This window comes from Gadus macrocephalus, chromosome 12, assembly GCF_031168955.1.
Source record: "Gadus macrocephalus chromosome 12, ASM3116895v1".
NCBI lineage: Eukaryota > Metazoa > Chordata > Actinopteri > Gadiformes > Gadidae > Gadus > Gadus macrocephalus.
The window spans coordinates 18149436-18170925 of record NC_082393.1 but is presented as its reverse complement, the minus strand read 5'-3'; the positions used below and the strand labels follow the sequence as shown (position 1 = coordinate 18170925).

Sequence of the window (21490 nt, the reverse complement as noted above, 5' to 3'; positions counted from 1 at the left end):
CCCTCCTCATGCTGCTGGCCTTGCCCCTCCTCATGCTGCTGGCCTTGCATCCCCTCATGCTGCTGGCCTTGCCCCTCCTCATGCTACTGCTGCCCCTGCTGCTGCTGCAACTGATGAAGAAGTTGCATGGCTAGTAGACTGGCAAGAGAGGGTAACTGTGCCTCATATAGACTATCCTTTGGAAGAGGCAGTGATGGAGCACATTCAGGCACAGTTTGACCCTCTCAGTGGCCCCAGGGGAGAACATGGAATGCTAATAATCCGTGGCCTGATATCCTTTATAGACTCCTTGTGATAGGAGAAAGACTTGCTTGTGACTTACAAGCAATTTCGGGCCAATTTTTTGCTTTCTTGCTCAACTCTGCATTCCAACAGTATATGTTGAAAATCTCCTTAACCACAAGGACCATATAAATAAAAAGGGAATCAAATGAAAGCTTCTGAATTAATATTTTGCTAACACTTTACATTAAGACACACATATTCACCATTAATTGGCTACTTACTAACATGTGTATTAGTAGCGAACTAGCTACTTATTACTCTTTGTAAATCACTCGTTAATGCCTTATTCTGCATGACCTTATTCTACCCATAATAGACGTTAAATTAAGAATTTACCCTATATAAGCTCCTAAATAGCCCTTATTTATAGCTATTAAGTAAGTTGTTGCATATGAATTATGATCTAAATACGCATGGTTCAGTATGGGGCTTGTAAGGTGGTAGTAACACAAGAACAGTTATTCACCCCTAATAATATTTATCAAAGATGGTCTACTCATATGGAATTAGATACAAAACCACAAGGGATAATAGTGTACAAATTACTCATAATGAAGTCTTTGTAATGCAAAATAGGTTCCCTATTCTAAAGTTGTGTCTTTTCACATTTAATTCACAATTAATTTGGCACTAAGTAAGTCTCATGTGTTCCCTTATCTAAAGTGGCCTCCTATTCACACTTATTAAGTGCATTACAGCACACTGTACACAGCAAACACACAGCCAATTTAGCACAAATAGGCTACAAATATCTCTTTTATTAATGTAATGAATACGAGATAGCATACAAATCTTTAATATGCTTATAGTTCCCTTCCCTTCTACAAAGTTTTAAATTCCAAAAATGTAAAGAAGACATCCAGAGTGAATCAATCCAAAAAAAATGTAATGGTTGTATCAACTCGCATTATGAACAGTATAGTACAGGACTCATGCATTTCTCACAGGATATTTTTTCTTAATGTCATGTAACAGCATTCCTAGTGGTCCATCTTTGTATTGGTTTCCACGCCAGTAGGTCCACTCAATTACATCTAAGTGATCTTTCAACATATTTTGAGTGCGGTTCCCTCTTAGTCTCCATATAGTTGACTTGCAAACACCCCAAAGACGTTCCAGGTTCTGTGTATGTGCACCTGTAATGGGGTCGACAAAATATTCCTGATGGTTCACAGTCAGATGATTATAACCTTCATTCTGAAGATGGTGATAAGACCTCCATCCATCTGAAATAATGGAGCTGCCCCGTCGAACATGCTTCTTTATAAGGGGCATGAGATGGCCTGCTTAACGGTGGCGCACAATCTTAAGAATGGGTCTCCTTCTGTCATCCTTGAGGCCTAGCATTCCGAACACCCATGAACTTCGGTTACAGGCCCGTCCTCTGTTATACTGAAATTCAGAAATTCAAAGTAAAGATTCTAAACTCTGGACAAACCATAGTAAACCAACAAAATGGCTCTGCAGTCATTTAGATTAGTAGACAATAAATTAGTAATCAAACTTTCATAATTGTGATGTTCTCAAAGGACAACACTATACTGTTTTTAGGTTATGTAATGTATTGTCTCGACACTCCCTAGCTGTGGTTACCATCAATGTATCTTAATATTAACTTAACTTTAAACAGACTAGCATACCTTTCTTTTATGGCCAAATTTGCTTTCATCGATCATAACGAGTTCTCCTCTTCTTCCAACAGCTTGTTTGCCTCTCCTCCTCATTCTCTTCATCGCAGATTTGCAAACTCTCCGCATCTTGTCAGCAAGTTTGCTCAGGGTTGCAGAGCTCCCAGTTATCCCTTCCTGTAGCATGTCCACTTGCCGCAAACGAAGACCTTGAGCAAACCTGCAATAGATAAATCAAAATTCTGAAATTTAGAGGTGGCTGTTGAAGTCAATTTCTTAAATTGTCATTGATTACCGTATCTTAAGCCCATTTTCTTTGCTGATGCATAATCCTTTCTCAGACCAGACCAGACCCTCTGTACAAAGCAAAGTGTAGAACAAGGGGCTGGTTTTTACCAGGCTACTAAGACATAAATCCAGTACTATTTTTGGACTTGGGGATTATTATGAAATATCACGTTTTATGGATAAGCCTACAGCACAATATGTACATAGCTTTTAACTTTTAGAAGGTTATAAATCCACTCACCTGTATATGAAATGCATCCATGTGTGCAGCCCAACATGAGAATTTTCAAACAGAGAACCATTTCGGATGGACCTGGTGACTGATTTCCTTTTGTGACAAGAATCTCGGCATATCCTGACAATTAAATATTGAGGTTATTTTTGAGTAGACAGCAGTGGTCAAAACATGCCATGCCAATATAGCTACACAAAGTTATCAAGCAAGGAAAGCCTATGGTGAATATGTTCATACTTGTCTATGATATATCAAATCCATCAGTAGCCTACATCACTTGCTCCAGTTTAGACATATTACCCTGATATAATGCATAAAAATAAATGATAACAGTTTTCCCCTATAGACTAACAAAAAGTACAGGCATACTCACCAGGCTGACTCCTTTGTGCCATATGGCTTTCTCAACTTCATGAGATGACAGCAAGAGGGACAATTCATTGATTTTCGAAGTAGAACTTGTTTCATTAACCACTTGCAAAACCTATGTTTTTCTTTGGGAGATTGTCTAAAATGTATTCTACTTAAAAGCTGATAATGTGACACCATTTTCAAAAGTCTTGGAGCGATAAAGAAAACACAGCTCCTTGGCGATCTGAACTCGAAGTTCCCTCGACCATGGAAAAATGCGGACAGCCAATGAATTCTCGCAGAATAATGATTGACATTCCTGTGTACCAGTCAGTATTTACCACCCGCCTACTTCCTTCTGGTGCTTGCCATTTCCATCCAATCACCAAAAAGAACCCGCGAAAGTCTGACCTTTCTTTTGGCGCTTGATGAAGAGTGAGCAGTTGGATATTTCGTGGCGGAAAACAGAAAAAGAATATGGTAAGTGAAGTTCTATCCAGTAAATCTAACTCGTGGAAATGGTAACAATTTTGTCGTATAATGTAGTGTTGGTAATTGACAACCCACTACCTTGAGGTGTAGATATACTCACTGGATAGTGCTAGCATACCAAGGGGAAAGCATTTCTTAGCTAACCTAAATTGAACGAATTTGCATGAAATATTTTGAAACGTTATGTTTTTAATAAATTACATGAATTAAAAATGTCCATACATAGAAAGATCTCCTCTGCCTTACAAGTGTCTGGTGGTGTCAAAAGTCAAACAGCGACAGTACATCTCCAGTGTGTTACTAGCCGAGGACCAGATTAGCTTAACTGTCATGATAGCTAGTGTGAGCAAGTAATCTGAGTGAAGAAGGCTCAAGTGGCATCATTATGTATTTTGCCACTGTCAAACTTAACGGAGTGGTAATGCATTAGCCATGCTATGTGTATTTAATAAGGTTCACAGTGCTTCATACTACTTTGGAGTAAATGTAGCCACTTCAACGTATAGCATAGCTGGTTAAACGACATCCATGCCTTTAGCAAAATGACAACCCCTAGGATAAGTAATAAGGGATAGCCTAGTCTTTATCGTGGAATATCTCCCGACAGAGTGATGCAACAGAGCCCGACGCGTTATCCCGCTGATCATACGGCTACTTGCCAAAACATGAGAGAAAACTTCAGGTCTGCATATATATAATATATAATATCGTACAGATCATTCACTTATCACAATGGAACTTCGTGGAAAGTGAAAGGCAATCAGCTGCGTTCTAAAGAATGTTTCAAGTTCAAATTCTGTTGCAAACTATTTCTTTATCCGCGGAAGCCACGAAACGGCAATACAATAATTTTAAAAGATGTTTGTGTGAAGTTCCCTCTCCTCCTTTTGCAAGTATCCATATGATAAGCGGGCCGCTACGCGTCGGGCTGCGTTGCATCACTCTGTCGGTAGATATTGCACGATAATGACCGCCTCGCAGAACGTTATCCCTTAGCCTACTTATTAAACGTAGTAGCCTATGCAAAAAAACGCAGCTCAAGTTAATGGTTTGCCTAGTGTGCCATTTGAGTCATCAACCATTACCGAAGATAGATTTTGTTCATCAATTAATCTGATAGGTCTATATGGAAGCTCATTTCCGTCAGTAAAGCATTGGTAAAAGGGGGAAAAGTCATGTAAAGCCAATGAGATAAGTCAACATTTGAAGTCTTTATTCCATAATTATGTCTCTTTTATGTCATAATTTGGACTTCACATGAGTTTTCAATTTTTCCTGTGGGAATGGGTTTCTATAACCAGAGGCTATTGTGCACAATGTACTTAATGTTCAAAGTTATTCAGTGTAAATCTTCTGTAAACTAAAACTTTTAACTTGATCTTTATTTAGCCTAAAGCAAAGAAGAAGACAAATGTCCGAAAACAAGATGAGATGACAGACATCACACAGCCTGGAAATGATCCAAATTGTACAGGTGATGAGCCATACAGCCTACTGATACTTTTTATATAAAAAATGAGCTTGTCCAATTAAATGTAGATTTGAATGTGAATTTGTTGTGTCCTATAGACAATGGAGGCTCAACAACACCCAGCAGCATCAGCAGTCTTGGCTTAGGTAATGGTTTCTCTGGTTTCTTTTTTACAGTGTTATTACTGTATTAAAATACACAATACAAAAACAGACCACAGAAGACTGTACACACTCAACATATAACGCACAACAAACCAAAGCCATGAAATAACAGATAACGTACAACAGACTATAACCAGGTTATGCAAAAAGCAGTGGGAAAATTACTAAGGTCATTCTCACCAATACTAAAACATGTAGCATAGGCAGACGTGAATCTGAGGCAAAAAACACGTTGCTATTGACTGCAGTCATTATACAGAAATAACTGACCAGCGAACGTTGAGAAGGCCCATTCAAAGTGAATGGAGCCCCCTGCAACATTATAGAGAGCTATATAATAATCATTTTTCATAGTGTTAAAATATAGGTCACAACCATGCCCCTGTACGTGATATCAACTGAATCAAGTTCTTTATTGCATGACTTTAACTATCTCTAATCTATCCTGTGATTCAGTAGGTATTCTAAATCATCATTATCATGACCTGCACTTTTTTTTTCATTCTATCAAGGATCATCAGTCCCCATGGTTGAGTTTTTAGAGGCCAAGATCCAGTGGCAAGCCAAAATGATCAATGATCTGGAGAAAGAACGTGATTTTCTCCGTGCTCAAGTCCAGGGGGGGATAAAGAAGACCTCAAGTGAGTACATTTACGCATTAGCAGACACTTTTATCCAAAGCGACTTACATTTGCCAATTTTCAATTACATCAGGGCCACTTTTCAGTAGAGCAATTTAGGATTAAGTGCCTTGCTTAAGGGCATACAGTATGTAATAACAATTATTGTTGTCTCATCTGTCTGATACTTTAAAGACCATCCCAGAATGTCGAAGCTGACAGTCGATGATCAGGATGATGATACCGACATGGAAGATAAAGATGACCTTCCCCCATCCTCCACAAATATTAGCGACACTTCAGACAGCGACACTCCCAAGACACAAGCCTCATCTTGTTCAAGGCAACCGGTTTCCTGGACTCCTCCAAGTAAACGCAACTTATGTGTCTCCAATTTTAACCTAACTGTCCTGGCCATCAAATGTCATCAGGATTCTGACTTAAATTGGAGACACATTGAGCTTTAATGTTCAGTAATGTTGAGCTTGGTTTAGCTTGTATGTTGAGCTTAAATGTGATAAGTTGCGTTTACTTGAAGGAATCCAGGAAACCGGTTGCCTTGAACAAGTCAAGCACATTGAAATAGAATTTTCAAGTTAGGTGTACTATGGAGGCTAAGTACACCTTACTTGAAAATTCTATTTCAAGGCAGGCATAGATACAGTGCTGAACGAATATATTAAAAGCACCTCAACTATTTTTATGCCTCTATATGTCCTCTTGTTTAATAAAATCTTGGACTCAGGTGTTATCCCCGAGGATTGGGTGCTTGGTTTAATCGTGCCAATATATAAAAAGAAAGGGGATAAGGGAGACTGCGATAACTATAGAGGAATCACACTTTTGAGTTGTTTAGGTAAATTATTTATGAATGTTTTGAATGAAAGGCTATGTACATTTTGTGAAGATAATTCTACACTGAGGGAGAACCAGGCAGGATTCAGAAAGGACTACTCGACCGTCGATCATATCTTTTTACTAAAACAAATCATTGATTTGTACCGCTTTAAAAAGAAAAGTTTATTTTGCTGTTTCATTGATTATAGTAAGGCATTTGATACAGTCTGGAGAGATGCACTCTGGCATAAGCTCTTAAAAATAGGTATCGAAGGTAAATTCCTTAATTTAGTTATTAACATGTATAAAAATATAAAATCATGCGTATATGTTAATGGAGCTAAATCTGAGTTTTTTGCAAGTTTAACAGGAGTCAGGCAGGGTGAAAACTTATCACCACTGCTGTTTGCCCTCTTCATTAATGACTTAGAGGATTATCTATTACAAAAAGGTTGTGAGCCCATTACTTTTGATGATGCTGTGTTAGACAATTATATACAACTAATGGCACTGATGTACGCTGACGATACTATTATAATGTCTACAACTAAGAGAGGGTTACAGAAAGCTATAAATCATATGTGTGACTTCTGTGAGAAATGGAAACTAAAAATTAATAGAGATAAAACTAAAGTTACAGTTTTGGTTCTCCTAAAACCAAGTTTTGGTTTTAGGAGAGCGGATACTAGTACACTACAGTTTGTGTGCAACGGTCAAAGTCTAGAGACTGTACATTGTTTCAGATATCTTGGTGTCATCATGAATTATAATGGCTCATTTAAAATTGCTATTGAGGAACTGCATAAGCAAGCATTGCGTGCAATGTTTGCTTTACTCAACAAATGCAGAAAGCTTCAGCTTTCTGTAGATGTCACTCTGGACCTTTTTGACAAGTTGGTTACTCCAGTTATGTTGTATGCATGTGAAGTGTGGGGGTTTGAAAAACTACATCTGTTAGAAAAACTACATCTCAAATTTCTTAAGTACATCTTAAAAGTTAAAATGACAACCTGCAGTCATATGGTGTATGGAGAGCTTGGACGGTACCCACTCTGTGTTACAGTTAAAAAAAGAATAATTGGATATTGGGGGAGACTGTTAGAAAGTAAAGAAAGTAAACCTAGTAAAATCATGTACAATCAGCTACACAGCTTACATAGCAGCGGTGCATATGCTTCACCCTGGGTATCACAGGTGAAACAGATACTGGATGACTGCGGGTTGTCATACATCTGGATAACACAAAAGTACAACAACATTAACTGGCTGAAAAAAAATTGTTGAGCAGAGGTTAAAAGATCAATTCATCCAGAGGTGGCAGAGCGAGCTTACAAGCATGACTTCCTGTGACACGTACAACAACACAGTCTCACTCCGAGAACGTCAAATACCGACTGTTGGCAAAGGCCCTTTAGCGTCGGTGACTGACGTGAAAGGTACCCTTTTTATTCGCTCTGTGACGTTAAAGGTACCCTTCGGCGTCTTCTGCATACGGAATGGGGGGTGCCTCACTACGTCTCTAATAGACGATGTGAGCATCTTTCCTATTGGATAGTTTTTTAGGATATTCTTCTGTGAAAATGGCGGACATACTTTTTATCCTGGGTGGAAAATATGATATTTTAGAATAGTTACACCATTAAAAGTGTTTATGTAAACATTTTTACCGAGAAATGTGCCTTTTACTTTCATAATCGTCGTTCGGCGAATGTGAAGGATGTTTGGTTTGATAGATATGACGAAGAATATTTCATCGGGCGATAATGGCCAGCGTACAGGCATCCCGGGCTCACGAAAATAGGTGACACTGTCACGTTATTTAATCTATTGAAACGTGATCAGGTACACGTATTTTCTAAATGTTCGTGTCAAAAAGCACAATTTTCAAACTCATGCATATCAATTGGAAGTATTTGTCGTGATTTGTCACTAAGCACGACTTCCATCTAAGGTTCTGTCCGGGAGCTTTCTCCCTATTGTCCCTTAAGGAGCTCCGTACAGAACATTTATTGTTAAAAATTGTCTGTGATAACTAAGAATATGACAGCTTTTGGCCACCCGTTTCTACTTAAAATTGTCTGTGATAATATGACAGCGTTTGGCCACCCGTTTCTACTTTCACCTTTGATTCTGAGATATGTGATAATTCACGGATATATTAAATGCAGGTGCGCTGCTCTGTAGGCAAACCGCGATGGAAAAAAGGGTAGATGCTTCATCGGAAAATATGGTATTTTAGCATAGTTACGCCATTAAAAGTGTTTATGTAAACATTTTTTAGCGAGAAATGTGCATTTTACGAATGTGCGAATATGAAGGATGTTTTGTTTGATAGTTATGGCGAAGAATATTTCAGTCGTCTCCACATAATGATTACAACATGGTTGCTATGATGGTTGCTACGGACGCTGAAACCAGCAGCTCGCAAGCCGTTTAAATCATGGGTATAAAACCATTGTCTTTGCTGGTTATGTAAGGGATAATGTATAGAACAATTATTGCCTTCAGGCGATAACGGCTTATTTTAGATAATGACCGGCGACGCTCATTACACGGATACTTGCCTAAACGAAATACTAACTTCACATGGTGTGTCTTTTTACTATTAATTTGTTACCAGCATTCGTAGTATCCAAACAAATCCTTCGTTTACCTTGACAGCGGTCAATTATACTTGGCAACGATGAATTATCAAATATAATTCACGCCGGAAGTTGTGAAGGGTGAACCGAGCGTTCCACGGCATTGAAAAGACCCGTGTAATAAGATATTTATGTAACCTTATAATAATGTTCTCCTATTGAACAACATTATGGCGTCTTCTTTCTTGGGATTTCCTGTGAGCATCTGCTCCGGTCACTCATGTATTAACCCGACATCGGCTCTAATAGACGCTATCTGTCCTACTTGATAGATATAAGAACGATGTTTATGGCTGGACAGATGTTTCAATGACGTCAGGTTGCTAGGGACGGGCTGAAAGACGCCGTGGGCACCTGTCCCATTGGAAGTCAGAGGACCTGTCCCGGTAGTAGTGTAATGTCCGTTTTTTAGGTTTTTACCCTAACGATGATTTAAAAAAAATATCTGTGACGTTTCTTGCCCTTAACACAGCATTGTATCCTTGTTATTTACACAAGCCAATGTTACGTACATCTGTGCCGGAACTTCCGAGCATCGTCCTTGGCGGAAGTTGCAGTTTTCGCTTTACCCCAGGTAAGAGCGCGCATTGAATGGTTAAGAGACTAAAAATAAGAAGTAGGACTAAAACTACGCCACAAAAATGTATAATATCAGCCCAAATGTAGTGGGTAGCCCATTTAGAGCTGTACAGTAGCAATTTAATTTGACAGATTTATTTAAGACACTACACCGTCATAAATGTGCACAGATGTATTTTAGCCAGCTAGTAGCCTATCCGAGCCCTACAGCCAGCTAGTAGGGCTACAGGATGAAAAAGGCTAAGTCTTTAAATGTAAACTTTATTTTAGTGTAATTTTATTTGAAGAGCCTTGCATAAACGATATTGACCGTTGCTATGAACAAGAAACATGTTTCCTAAATGTTTAAATCAGGTCACGATGTAATCTTTAATGTGGTGTGTGATGGCTACCTTGCATCAATGACTGAGATGTGCTTTGATCGACCTAAAGCATTTAGACAGCCTATTCAAGAGTCTACCACACTATTGTCCACTCCTACAACATGTATACATACCGTTGTTGATCAGAGAGAGTATACATATAATGATTATAGTCTCTTTACATAAGCAACATGTATGCAGAATAAAATATTTGAAATAAATACGGTTCTGTTTGGAAAATCACAAAAAATAGGCTTTAAACTTTGTTTCCAGAATATTAGATTAAATTATAAGTATTATAAGTCATATGCTACCACCAGAAGTTCTCTGATCTGTGGGCGTAGCCTACATATCCCTTCAAATGAAATGCTACCTTTTATTTGTCAATCTGTTCTGTATCTCAATCAAGTTTGAGTTCCCAATTCTGCCCTCTCTTTTCTCAACAGATCCTGCAAATTTGTCATCCTACCAACCCTCTTCTAGTTTATTGCAAACAGAACCACCCAAAGGCACTTTTTAGAGCCACGTCTTTTCTTGTTTACTTGTCCTTGATGTGTTTTACCTGTTAGCCGTTGTCTCTCACTGTCACTGTGCTTATCTTTGTGTTTGTCTTATTTGTTCATCTTTCTGTTGCCTGTCTATCTGTCTGTGGGTCTTCATCATGAGCGATTCAGAGCTTGAGGATCTGCTCCAGAGTTCTGATGACCTGGTTCATAAGCTGGACTTGCAAGAGGTGGATGACTCGGTGGGTGGGCTCCAGAAAGAGCAAGCTACTGCACCTCTGCCAAAGGTTAAGTGGAAGAAGAGGGATAGCGATGGCAACGTAATCCGAGTACCACACTCAAGGCGGAGTCAGTCTAACCAGGGTCAGTATTGTTTTTTGCATACAAAAAAAATAATATATATCTATACACATATTTAGTTTATACCAAATCAAGGAAAACATAAAGCTTTTAATGTTTTACACCATGACTAACAAACCAGAAGCAATATTAAGATAACTGATTTGCAAAGTGAATTTATTTATTTTGTCTTATTTTTCTTCAAGTAACAACATTATGTAGATTATCGCAATTGTCATACTAGACTACACAGGCTTATACAATTTGGGTTTGGTCAGAAGGGGGAACAGACCGTGGCTGGGGTCTGTGTTTTCTTTTAAATCTGTGCGCTGATATCACTGATAACTGATAACCGACTATCATGTGCAAGTAGCGTTGGGACAAGTAGACCATTTTAATGCTGTGAATAATTCTTTGTTTTTTATTCTGGTACAGCTAGCTGCAGTCAGAAGTCTAATCCTCCTGTTGATGTTCCTGACACTAGCTCTGAGGTGGTCTTTGCTCCAGAGGCTATTGGTATGTACCTTACGTTGCTTCCAATTGCCCAAAGCATTGTGTTAAGATATTTTTTGGTTGTATATGCAGTGTATGCAATCCTTTGTATTTGAAATTCTTATTATCAAAATTATGAAAAAATGGTATGCCTTTAACAGCCACTACATACAGTACACTGTTAAATAAACAAATATTAGTGTTTTCATTTTTTTTTTTAACCATTTGAACAGAGGGGTTTTTACAAGACCTCCAGCTGTCTTTGTGTGATGCCACAGGAGATGAGATGGAAGCACCAACCCCAAGACCTCTTGTGGCTTCATCCAACTGGAGCACCAGAAAAACGATCTTTTCAGAAAGCTGGAGGGCAGCAAGACCACAGCTGGTTAACACTGCAGTTGCACGAGAAAATGTGGAAGCCCACATGTGCCAACAGTGTACGAGCAATTCCGCTGTTGTCCGTTGCCGTGATTGCCGTCCACGCCCCTTCTTCTGTGCCGACTGTGATGTCAGCATGCACACCAGACACCCCCTCCACAACAGAGATGGCAGTACTGCGGGATTCTTCCAGCCATTGCCCCCAACAACGTATGTGTTGAATAGGGCCCTTATCCCCTGTGGTAAGTTCTGGTTTGTGTACAAAATATATTTTCTAGCTTGACTGAACATTTAGCTTCTTCGTGTTAACTTTAATACTTATCAGCAGTGTGCTTCATATTCTTCAAGTCTTCTTAATTTTCTACCGTAAAGTTCATTCTATTTTTTGTCAGATATCCGTCACTTTACAATGGTGTATAACCAAGTCAAGAAAAATGATTATTAATCCACATTTTCTTTTTTCAGTGCGTTATGTACCTGTGGAGATCCCTGAAAAAATCTGTGGTTGTCCAACAGACTCATTAAGGATCAAACCAGGAAAATCTGTGGCTGTGATCACAATGAATGGTAAGAATGTGAAGAACATTTGTCCTCTTTGAAAAGTTTGTTTTTAATAATATCTATCCCATCTCACAAACTCCCAAATGTTTGTAATAGCTTTGTATGATATCTTAACATGAGTATTGAGTAATGCATTTAGACAGTGATGTCGACACAACAACTAAATGTTTATAAAAAATGTTTGTCATAGTTTTCTTTTCTGTGATTCCAGTTTCATTACACGTGATGAATGTAGAATATACATACAGTACGTTACATAACTTTGACAGTTCTGTATGATAACTCCTTCTTCTGACTGGTCTTATGAAATCTACTATTTTGAGGTACTACATTTTTGATCCTCATCTCCTTGGTGTACTCATCTAAATTAAAACATAACAAGGCTTGGTGTTTTCCATGATATTTGTTTTTAGATGCATGTGTATTTTTGTCCTGCCCAGCTCCCAGCCTCATATGGATGTGCTGAACATCACATTGTTTTGTTTTGTATTGAGAAATGCACAACATACTCTTAAGAAAGACTATTCGATAATTAAGTGTGTGAAAATGTACATAACAATGTTTTTTGTTTTTTTCAAGGACGACATGAGCTCAGCATGCCAGAGTTGGCTTGCAGTGCATGCAAAGCCACTTGGACTGCTGGAGTTGAGGAAGTTCTTAGGTGTGACTACTGGCCAGCTACACTTCACTTTGTCACAATCTATGAAACAGATGTTTTCTTCTCATTTGAAGAATTGAAAATGGCTGCACCTGGACTGTCCTGTCAGGCATTTTTAAAAATGCTCGATCAGCGAACTGTCCGCTTTGGGCGTGTGAGTATTGAAGTTATTTGTTGTTTTTGACCAATTTATATTGTGAATAGATATGCCGTGTCCTTCTATTTTAATTTTTAAATATCATTAGTTCAAGAAGTCCTTTTTGTGATAGACAGGGAAAATCTCAGGCGATAGCTTCTTGAAAAGCTTCTTCGAGTGGGAGGCTGTGAGATATGAGGTGGACAGCCTCTGCAAGGAGGAGCCCTTCACCTGTCGAGCATGCAGCCCGGATATGCTTGCGGTTTCTGTGGATGGAAACCGCAAGCATTACCGCTTCAAAAACGCAGCAAGGTACAATCTATCTAAAATATTCATGATGTCAGTGTTTTTCTAATAACAAAAAAATAAGTCTCTTAATGTCTACAAATTAACCTTAGAATTCAAGATATCATGAACTGTCCCTTTGTTCTATTTAGATCTGAGGAGCAGGCCATTTTCAATGACGTCTTCATAGCAAAGGATGAAGACGTCACACGATTTGTCAACCATGTTCACAGCACAACAAAACATGTAATTGAAGATTATATTTATATATGCAAGAATACAATGCTGACCTATTAAAGATTATTGATATGAACCGTAAGTTTCTAAACCATTTTCATCAATCTATTGTTATATTGTAGGTCTCCGGAAGAGGTGTTTGTGGCGGGGAATGGTCGGCGGCTCGAGAGACGTCCCAAAAATCAGCCAGCAAACTGGACGAGGAGGGACTGGAGCTGGCTGTTTGTCGTCATGGAGTCCTCCTCTGTGCCCTCAACATGTACAGGGGAGAAATCTTTGCCTATCCCCTTTTTCTCCAGGAAAAGCTGGCCAGTAGTAGTCCTACATTCTTTTGCATGGATGTAGCCTGCAAGTACTGGCCATACCTGCAGAAAATCATCAAAAGCTGCCCCGAGTTTCAACATCTGCTGGAAATGAAGCCCTTCCTCTCGGTGTTTCATGCAAAAGCCCATGATTTTAAATGTGAAGTAAGCTATCATCAACATATGACAGAATTTTTTTATGTGAAAACCTTCACGTCAACATTATCAAATTATAACGTGCCTTGTCTTTTAATATGTTTTAAACAGATCAAATGGAGTGGAGCATTCCTGGAGGGGGCTGGGTTAACACTTGGGGAGGAGGTGGAACAAGTGAATGCCTTCGTCTCTAGGATAGCAGTTACGACAAAGCACATGTCAAAAGCAGGTGAGTTGGCGACAAGGTATAAACTTTGGTTTAGGAAATAGGCAAAATAGTGATAAGATCATATTTTCTGTTGTAGGGCGTAACGACATGTTGACACTCATGGCCATGCGGTGGAATGAGCAGAAGATGAAGAACTTGGCCACCTACCTGTCCCGCAGATATTTAAAAGTATGTATATATTTTTTAAGCTATTTTTGGTAGTTATGAGTTAAATTTTTACTTAATTATTCCAATGTCTCTGATTGTTTGTAGACCACAAAAGCTCTCGACATGAAGACAATGGAAGTGGAGTCGATGAAGGCCGAGTTGGCAGCGACCGATGGGCAATTCGAGGACTGGGTCAGGGATGTGAAGGATTGGGCAGAAAGTGAGTAAATTATTAGTTGTTGTTTTTCAGAGTTTATAGCGAACATTTATGTCTTAATCAGTCATTTGTGTTTTTTTCTTAGTCTCAGAATTAGTGATTACACGTCTTATAACATTCTTCACTAACTAGTTTCAACAGAGCGTTCAAGATATAATCTGATACTCTAGTTCAGAGTACTACTTTAATTCATGGGTTAATAGTAAAATGTGTTTTCTGTTGGTTTTCGTTACAGACAGGGTATTGGAGGATTTAAATAATTTGTATCAAATCGCAGTGTTACATAAGGGTGCACTCACACTAGGCCATCTGGCCGTGGCCGTTTTCACACCTAACCGTGCTGAAATCTGCCAGTGTGAGTGTGGCCAGTCTGGCCAGGCCAACTTGGCCACATGGGAGAGGTGTGCTGCTACGGTACGGGCCGCCTAGGTAAAGATGCTAATGAGCCGATACGCGCACACGCACGGCTACGCAACCTGAGCTGGATGACGTATAGTCCATGCGACGACCATGGACATAATAAAGGCAACAAGCCTTCTTTCCCATTAAACGGTAAACATGGCGTCAAGCGGTTCAACTGTTGGTTCACGTTGGTCCCATAGAGAAGTCGAAAAAGTACTCGAACTGTGTTCTGTGTGTTGTTGTCCATTGTTGTTAAAACTCTGACTGGCGGCAGACTTTATTATGGTCCATGCAGCGGACGCTTGGTGATGACGTGTTACGACATGATGACGTATGTACAAGAGCCTACAGTGGCCAGGCCACAGTTGCGACGGCCAACGGCCACGGCCAGATGGCCTAGTGTGAGTGCAGGCCAGAGAACAATGGGGCCAGTTGAGCATGGTTAGGTGTGAAAACGGCCAGATGGCCTAGTGTGAGTGCACCCTAAGTTACTCAAAGTGTAACACACCCTTCTCCTCTCTACAGCAACAACCAGCAGCACAACAGACGCTGCTGCTTCCTTGGCCAGGAAGATAGAGACGCTGGTTGTGAGTGTAAAAAGACGCTCCCAGCGACTTTACAAAGAACAGGACTCAAACAAAGGTCGCGCAAGGACACGCCGGAAGATCAGGGAGGAGAAAGGGATCTTGACTGCTGCTGTTCAGCAGTACAACGGAATGGTTCCGAGCACAGAAACTCTGTGCTTTGAAACCATTCTGTCTGAAGAGACAGCTTGGCCATGGCAGCTACCTGGCAATGGTAGGGACAACAGCTGTTTAATAGTTCCAGCAAATGTGGCACACTTTTTATGGATTATATTAGATTTATTTTGATCGTTCATACATGAAAGTGAAAGTCTTTTCATAAATGCTTCACAGACTCTGTCGACCTCAGGACGAAGAGGAGAGTTTTTGACGGTGTCATGGCGGAACGGAGACTAAGGGAAGAAAAAAAGATCCTTTTGTTAGAGATGAACCGCCACTGGAGGTCCTTAACACTTCGTGGGGATTCCTTAAAAGAGCTGATTTGTAGCACAACAATGCCAGGTATTATTTTAGATTTTACATCACATGAATGTACACATCAATGACTGATGAAAAAAGTCACTAATGCTGGCTTGGTTTTATGTTCAAGATTCACAGTGGGCTTTGACTGTGGAAGGAATGAAAGGTCTGCAGAGCATCGCCAAACAGAAGCTGCATCGTGTCCGGGAAATGATGGCTTTGGCGAGACAATGCTACCTCAAAGTTTTGACTGGAGCGGAGAACGTCCTTCCAATCTTTTCAGATGTGTATTCCGACAGTGACTCTGGCTCTGACCTTGAGGATCTGGAGTGAACAGGAAGTGAAAATGGTTGTGATGTTGTGTTCAATATTAAAATAGATGTTGAACTCGTGTTTGCTGTGTGTAGGTATATATGACAACATCCTGAAAATTACGCTTGCAACTCCTTATCCTCTGGCTGTTTTTGACTTATAGAGGTGCACAAAGATTTATGGCACATTGCACAAACATCAAATAGTCAATATTTTGCTTGGATGTAATGCATACATGCATACTGTAAGTATAGTAATGGAATAGTGATGGCAATTGTATTGATAAAATATGCAAAATATGGAATGTGGTTAACTTGTAGAAGGTGTTCAAGTAAGGTTCTCGTGGCACACACCGTAACAGTGTATACCAAAAAACATCGCATTTAAACATACCATACTGTAGGCTACTTAACTATAGTGTCGTCCATAGGTCAATCACAAACCATATAATAATAATAATAATAATAAATGAAGTTTATATAGCGCTTAATATGGTACTCTAAGACGCATATGTCATGCATTTTGGACAAAGGCCTTTTACTTATTGTCTTGTTCATTGACTACAAAGTGGGCTGCATATTGAAATGTTATTGAGACAAAAAGATTACCTTTAAAACATTGATTTGTTTGACATGATCTAAAAAAACAACACAGACCATCAGAGCCACCTATCTTAGGTTACTTTGTCGCCAAAATTTTTCGTTGACAGTGTACGTTTTCGTGAACACTGGATTACGTCGCATTTCAACATAAAATAGCGTGTTATATCTACAGGATCCGCGCGTAGCTCTGTGGAGGCACCTGAAGAAGGCACAAACAAGGTTATTTTTTATAAAAAAGCCTACATAAATTCCTGGTTATATACAATACATAAATTATAATTATTTGGAAACTTCCCATCGCTGCCAGTACGGGGAGGTGACGGTGATGCAGGGTTGCAATCTTCACGGGTTGTTTTAAAAACGGAGAGTATGGGCGGGGTTGAACAGTGAACACACATAGCCTACACACAGATGTGGATCCTTGGCCAAAAGACTTGTATGCCCCCCCCCCTTTCAATAAATACTACGGCAGAATAAAGAATAAATTCATGCATTATCATTCAACTTGAACATGTGTTTTTACAGTAGTAGGCCTACATGGCGGAGGGATGACGTGTGTTGGCCAACCCGAAAGTGAGCGTCGCCCTGGGTTCCCTTGACAACATACCAACGGGTTTTTCCATTGGATTTTGGATTATTGCAGAAAATTTGGCATTTTTGAAGCACCTTCTCAAAAAACTGAAAATAAATAAATCGTCCAAAGGACGAAATGTAAACCAATGCATTCTGAATGGGAGTGTTTCTCCGATTTTTCCATGCTACACAGAACGAAATGTAAACCCATGCAAGTAAAAGCTCCATGGTCATAATCATTTAAATATAATTAATCTCCTTAGTGTGTAGGGTGGTATTCTAATATTTTTAACAGGGCTGCTTCCACGTCAATTGACTGTCATGGTTGCTATGGTGGTTGCTCCCTCCAATCCTTATATGGCTCTAAAAACCACGCGGCAAAGGAGCTGCCGTCAATTGTGTTGTTTTTGTCGTAAACTAGGGTCTGATGGTTAAAAAATAGACAGATATTCCAAGGTATCCTTATAAGGCACCTAGGATGTTTTTATTTCCTGCAGTTTAGACTTCTTCTGTAACCTAGTATTTTTGAAAGCAAAACACCAAACTCATTGATTTAACGAGGCAGGGTTATTTGAAACAATTTATTAAATTAAACATTGTGAGAGGTCATTCCATCCCCTGAGTTTGCTTCCTAATTACGTCTATTGTACACCCCTACTGTCCACAAGTACCCCCCCCCCCCCCCCACACACACACACCCCTTCCCCATATGGATTCGGATAATTGTTGCCACTTCCCAGTGGTGGTGGTATCATATGAAAGAGGCTCATTCAACTAGGAGGCCGAACCACTAAAGGAAATTATGGAATAGGTGACTGAGACAAGAACATTTTCAAGTAAGCTATACCTTAGGGTCTCTTATATATCAAAGGGGGTCACAAAGGACGCATACGCTTCAACCTGTGGCTCCAGCCCTGCAGGGAATGACTCAGAAAGTGCTTCATGTCGTTGCACCTCACCCAGCGGCTCGCTTGCAAGATTTTGGCCTGAAGTTCTCCCCAGACCTACACCGTAATGATCCAACATGCATGCCTGAGAATCAGGCCTCTCTTTAATAATGACAAAAAGTTACGAGAGAAATACACATTCACTTTTTGTTATCTCATAAGCGGCGTGGTGCCGGCTCCTTTTGACCTTTTGACCCCAGACTTCTAGATCGTGGCCACAGGCCAGCTGTGTCTACACACCTTAAGCCACAAATGTACACCTCTATGGGGACTAGAAAGGAACCTCTGTCTTATGTACATTTGCCATACTGTTGGAGGTCACGCCCCCTTTCCGGCCTTTTCAAGATAGCTAGGGATGCTAAAATGTTTACACACATTTCCCGGGGCCCCGTGAACGACATATCCGAGATTTGGAGTTCTAGCCCTTAGAGAAAAAAAGTTTTCCCAAATGGAGTATCATTTGGACAAAGCCCCTCAGAAGTGTAGCCTGCAAGACCTAATGGTTCAGAATGTGGTGGAAAAACAGTTTTTGAGATAGGAAGGTCCTACCGCCCTGAAAATTTAATACCTTATTCTAGGGCCTAACTGGGACCTCCGCACCGAAACTTGGCCCGGTCGGACCCCGAGGGCAGGAAGGGGGGGCCTTTCCTGCCCGAAACTTGGCCCGGTCAGACCCCGAGGGCAGGCCCCCCCCTTCCTGCCCTCGGGGTCCGAACGGGCCAAGTTTCGGTGCGGAGGTCCCAGTTAGGCCCTAGAATAAGGTATTAAAATTTCAGGGCGGTAGGACCTTCCTCTCTCTCTCTCTCTCTCTCTCTCTCTCTCCCACCCCTAAACTCCTTTACTCTCTCTCTCTCTCTCTCTCTCTCTAGATATGTTCTATATCTCTCTCTCTCCATAGATATGTTCCCTTAAAGATCCATCTGTTTCAAATGATAGTGATGTGTTGGCAGCTACTTATTCAGCCAATGGTGCAAGTACAATTGACACATTTCACTAGTCAATGCTGGAGATATTATATTGTATATTTCATTCCAATATTTGAAGTATTTAGTTTGAGTTGGCTTTAAATATCAATATTTAGATCATAACTACAGTTTCCATACGCGCATTGAGTGCCCTCAACCTCTAAGTCTCATTAAATCCATAGCAATACATTGGAAACCATCAGTAATGTCACTAGTTTCTGAGCACATGATATTTTGGCTATAATATTGTAACGTATAGTATTTGACATCTTTGGGAGAATAATATTTATGTATACATGTGGAAATATCTTTAAATACTCTTTGTGTATGTACATGCGTACATCTCTTGGGCAACGTACGAGAAAGTTGTGCCGCAGATCCAATATGGGATATTGGGATCGTCTGTCTGTCTGTCTGTCTGTCTGTCTGTCTGTCTGTCTGTCTGTCTGTCTGTCTGTCTGTCTGTCTGTCTGTCTGTCTGTCTGTCTGTCTGTCTGTCTGTCTGTCTGTCTGTCTGTCTGTCTGTCTGTCTGTCTGTCTGTCTGTCTGTCTGTCTGTCTGTCTGTCTGTCTGTCTGTCTGTCTGTCTGTCTGTCTGTCTGTCTGTCTGTCTGTCTGTCTGTCTGTCTGTCTGTCTGTCTGTCTGTCTGTCTGTCTGTCTGTCTGTCTGTCTGTCTGTCTGTCTGTCTGTCTGTCTGTCTGTCTGTCTGTCTGTCTGTCTGTCTGTCTGTCTGTCTGTCTGTCTGTCTGTCTGTCTGTCTGTCTGTCTGTCTGTCTGTCTGTCTGTCTGTCTGTCTGTCTGTCTGTCTGTCTGTCTGTCTGTCTGTCTGTCTGTCTGTCTGTCTGTCTGTCTGTCTGTCTGTCTGTCTGTCTGTCTGTCTGTCTGTCTGTCTGTCTGTCTGTCTGTCTGTCTGTCTGTCTGTCTGTCTGTCTGTCTGTCTGTCTGTCTGTCTGTCTGTCTGTCTGTCTGTCTGTCTGTCTGTCTGTCTGTCTGTCTGTCTGTCTGTCTGTCTGTCTGTCTGTCTGTCTGTCTGTCTGTCTGTCTGTCTGTCTGTCTGTCTGTCTGTCTGTCTGTCTGTCTGTCTGTCTGTCTGTCTGTCTGTCTGTCTGTCTGTCTGTCTGTCTGTCTGTCTGTCTGTCTGTCTGTCTGTCTGTCTGTCTGTCTGTCTGTCTGTCTGTCTGTCTGTCTGTCTGTCTGTCTGTCTGTCTGTCTGTCTGTCTGTCTGTCTGTCTGTCTGTCTGTCTGTCTGTCTGTCTGTCTGTCTGTCTGTCTGTCTGTCTGTCTGTCTGTCTGTCTGTCTGTCTGTCTGTCTGTCTGTCTGTCTGTCTGTCTGTCTGTCTGTCTGTCTGTCTGTCTGTCTGTCTGTCTGTCTGTCTGTCTGTCTGTCTGTCTGTCTGTCTGTCTGTCTGTCTGTCTGTCTGTCTGTCTGTCTGTCTGTCTGTCTGTCTGTCTGTCTGTCTGTCTGTCTGTCTGTCTGTCTGTCTGTCTGTCTGTCTGTCTGTCTGTCTGTCTGTCTGTCTGTCTGTCTGTCTGTCTGTCTGTCTGTCTGTCTGTCTGTCTGTCTGTCTGTCTGTCTGTCTGTCTGTCGAAATATGTTCTCTCTCCATAAATATATTCCCTTAAAGATCCATCTGTTTCAAATGATAACAATGTTTTGGCAGCTACTTATTCAGCCAATGGTGCAAGTATAATTGTCACATTTCACTAGTCAATAGCTGGAAGTATTATATTGTATATTTCATTCCAATATTTGAGGTATTTAGTTTGATTTTGATTTAAATATCAATATCTAGTTCATAACTACAGTTTCCACACGCTCATTAAGGCTAGCTTTACACGACAACGATCTGAACACAAACCGCAAAAGTGGCGTTGCGTTTCCCACTTTTTATTTCGCGTTTAGACGAGCGACTTTGGGTGGAAATCTGCATGCACACGGGGACGCAAAAATGTGTGAAATCTGATGTAGTATGCATGCCAGGTGGCTAGGTGGTACTGTGAAGCACTGCCATACAACAACACCAAGAGCGCGCGTATGCGTTGAAACGTCCT

At 40.5% G+C, this 21490-nt stretch overlaps 1 protein-coding gene and 1 long non-coding RNA gene across 2 annotated transcripts; one reads left to right on the top strand and one right to left on the bottom strand.

Annotated features, from left to right (window-relative positions):
* Positions 1-1029: 1029 nt before the first annotated feature.
* Positions 1030-2871, bottom strand: LOC132469921 (uncharacterized). The gene is made up of 3 exons (XR_009528522.1): positions 2443-2871; positions 1926-2269; positions 1030-1677 (listed from the first exon to the last, which is right to left on the bottom strand). It is a non-coding gene; the product is annotated as an uncharacterized LOC132469921 (long non-coding RNA).
* Positions 2872-9550: 6679 nt separating this feature from the next.
* On the top strand, positions 9551-16430 carry LOC132469980 (uncharacterized). The gene is made up of 15 exons (XM_060068127.1): positions 9551-9587; positions 10401-10820; positions 11232-11312; positions 11522-11908; positions 12132-12233; positions 12807-13039; positions 13155-13333; positions 13459-13552; positions 13666-14010; positions 14113-14230; positions 14307-14398; positions 14483-14597; positions 15522-15794; positions 15914-16081; positions 16170-16430. Exons 2-15 carry the CDS (start codon positions 10616-10618, stop codon positions 16370-16372), a joined length of 2595 nt encoding a protein of 864 aa, XP_059924110.1. The 5' UTR covers positions 9551-9587; positions 10401-10615; the 3' UTR covers positions 16373-16430.
* Positions 16431-21490: the final 5060 nt, after the last annotated feature.

Excerpts from the sequence above, each read along its gene's own strand:
- LOC132469980 (XM_060068127.1), top strand. The coding sequence starts at position 10,616 with ATGAGCGATTCAGAGCTTGAGGATCTGCTCCAGAGTTCTGATGACCTG. Across the intron at positions 13,334-13,458 it reads CGCTTCAAAAACGCAGCAAG|ATCTGAGGAGCAGGCCATTT; the intron begins GTACAATCTATC and ends TGTTCTATTTAG. Across the intron at positions 13,553-13,665 it reads TTCACAGCACAACAAAACAT|GTCTCCGGAAGAGGTGTTTG; the intron begins GTAATTGAAGAT and ends GTTATATTGTAG.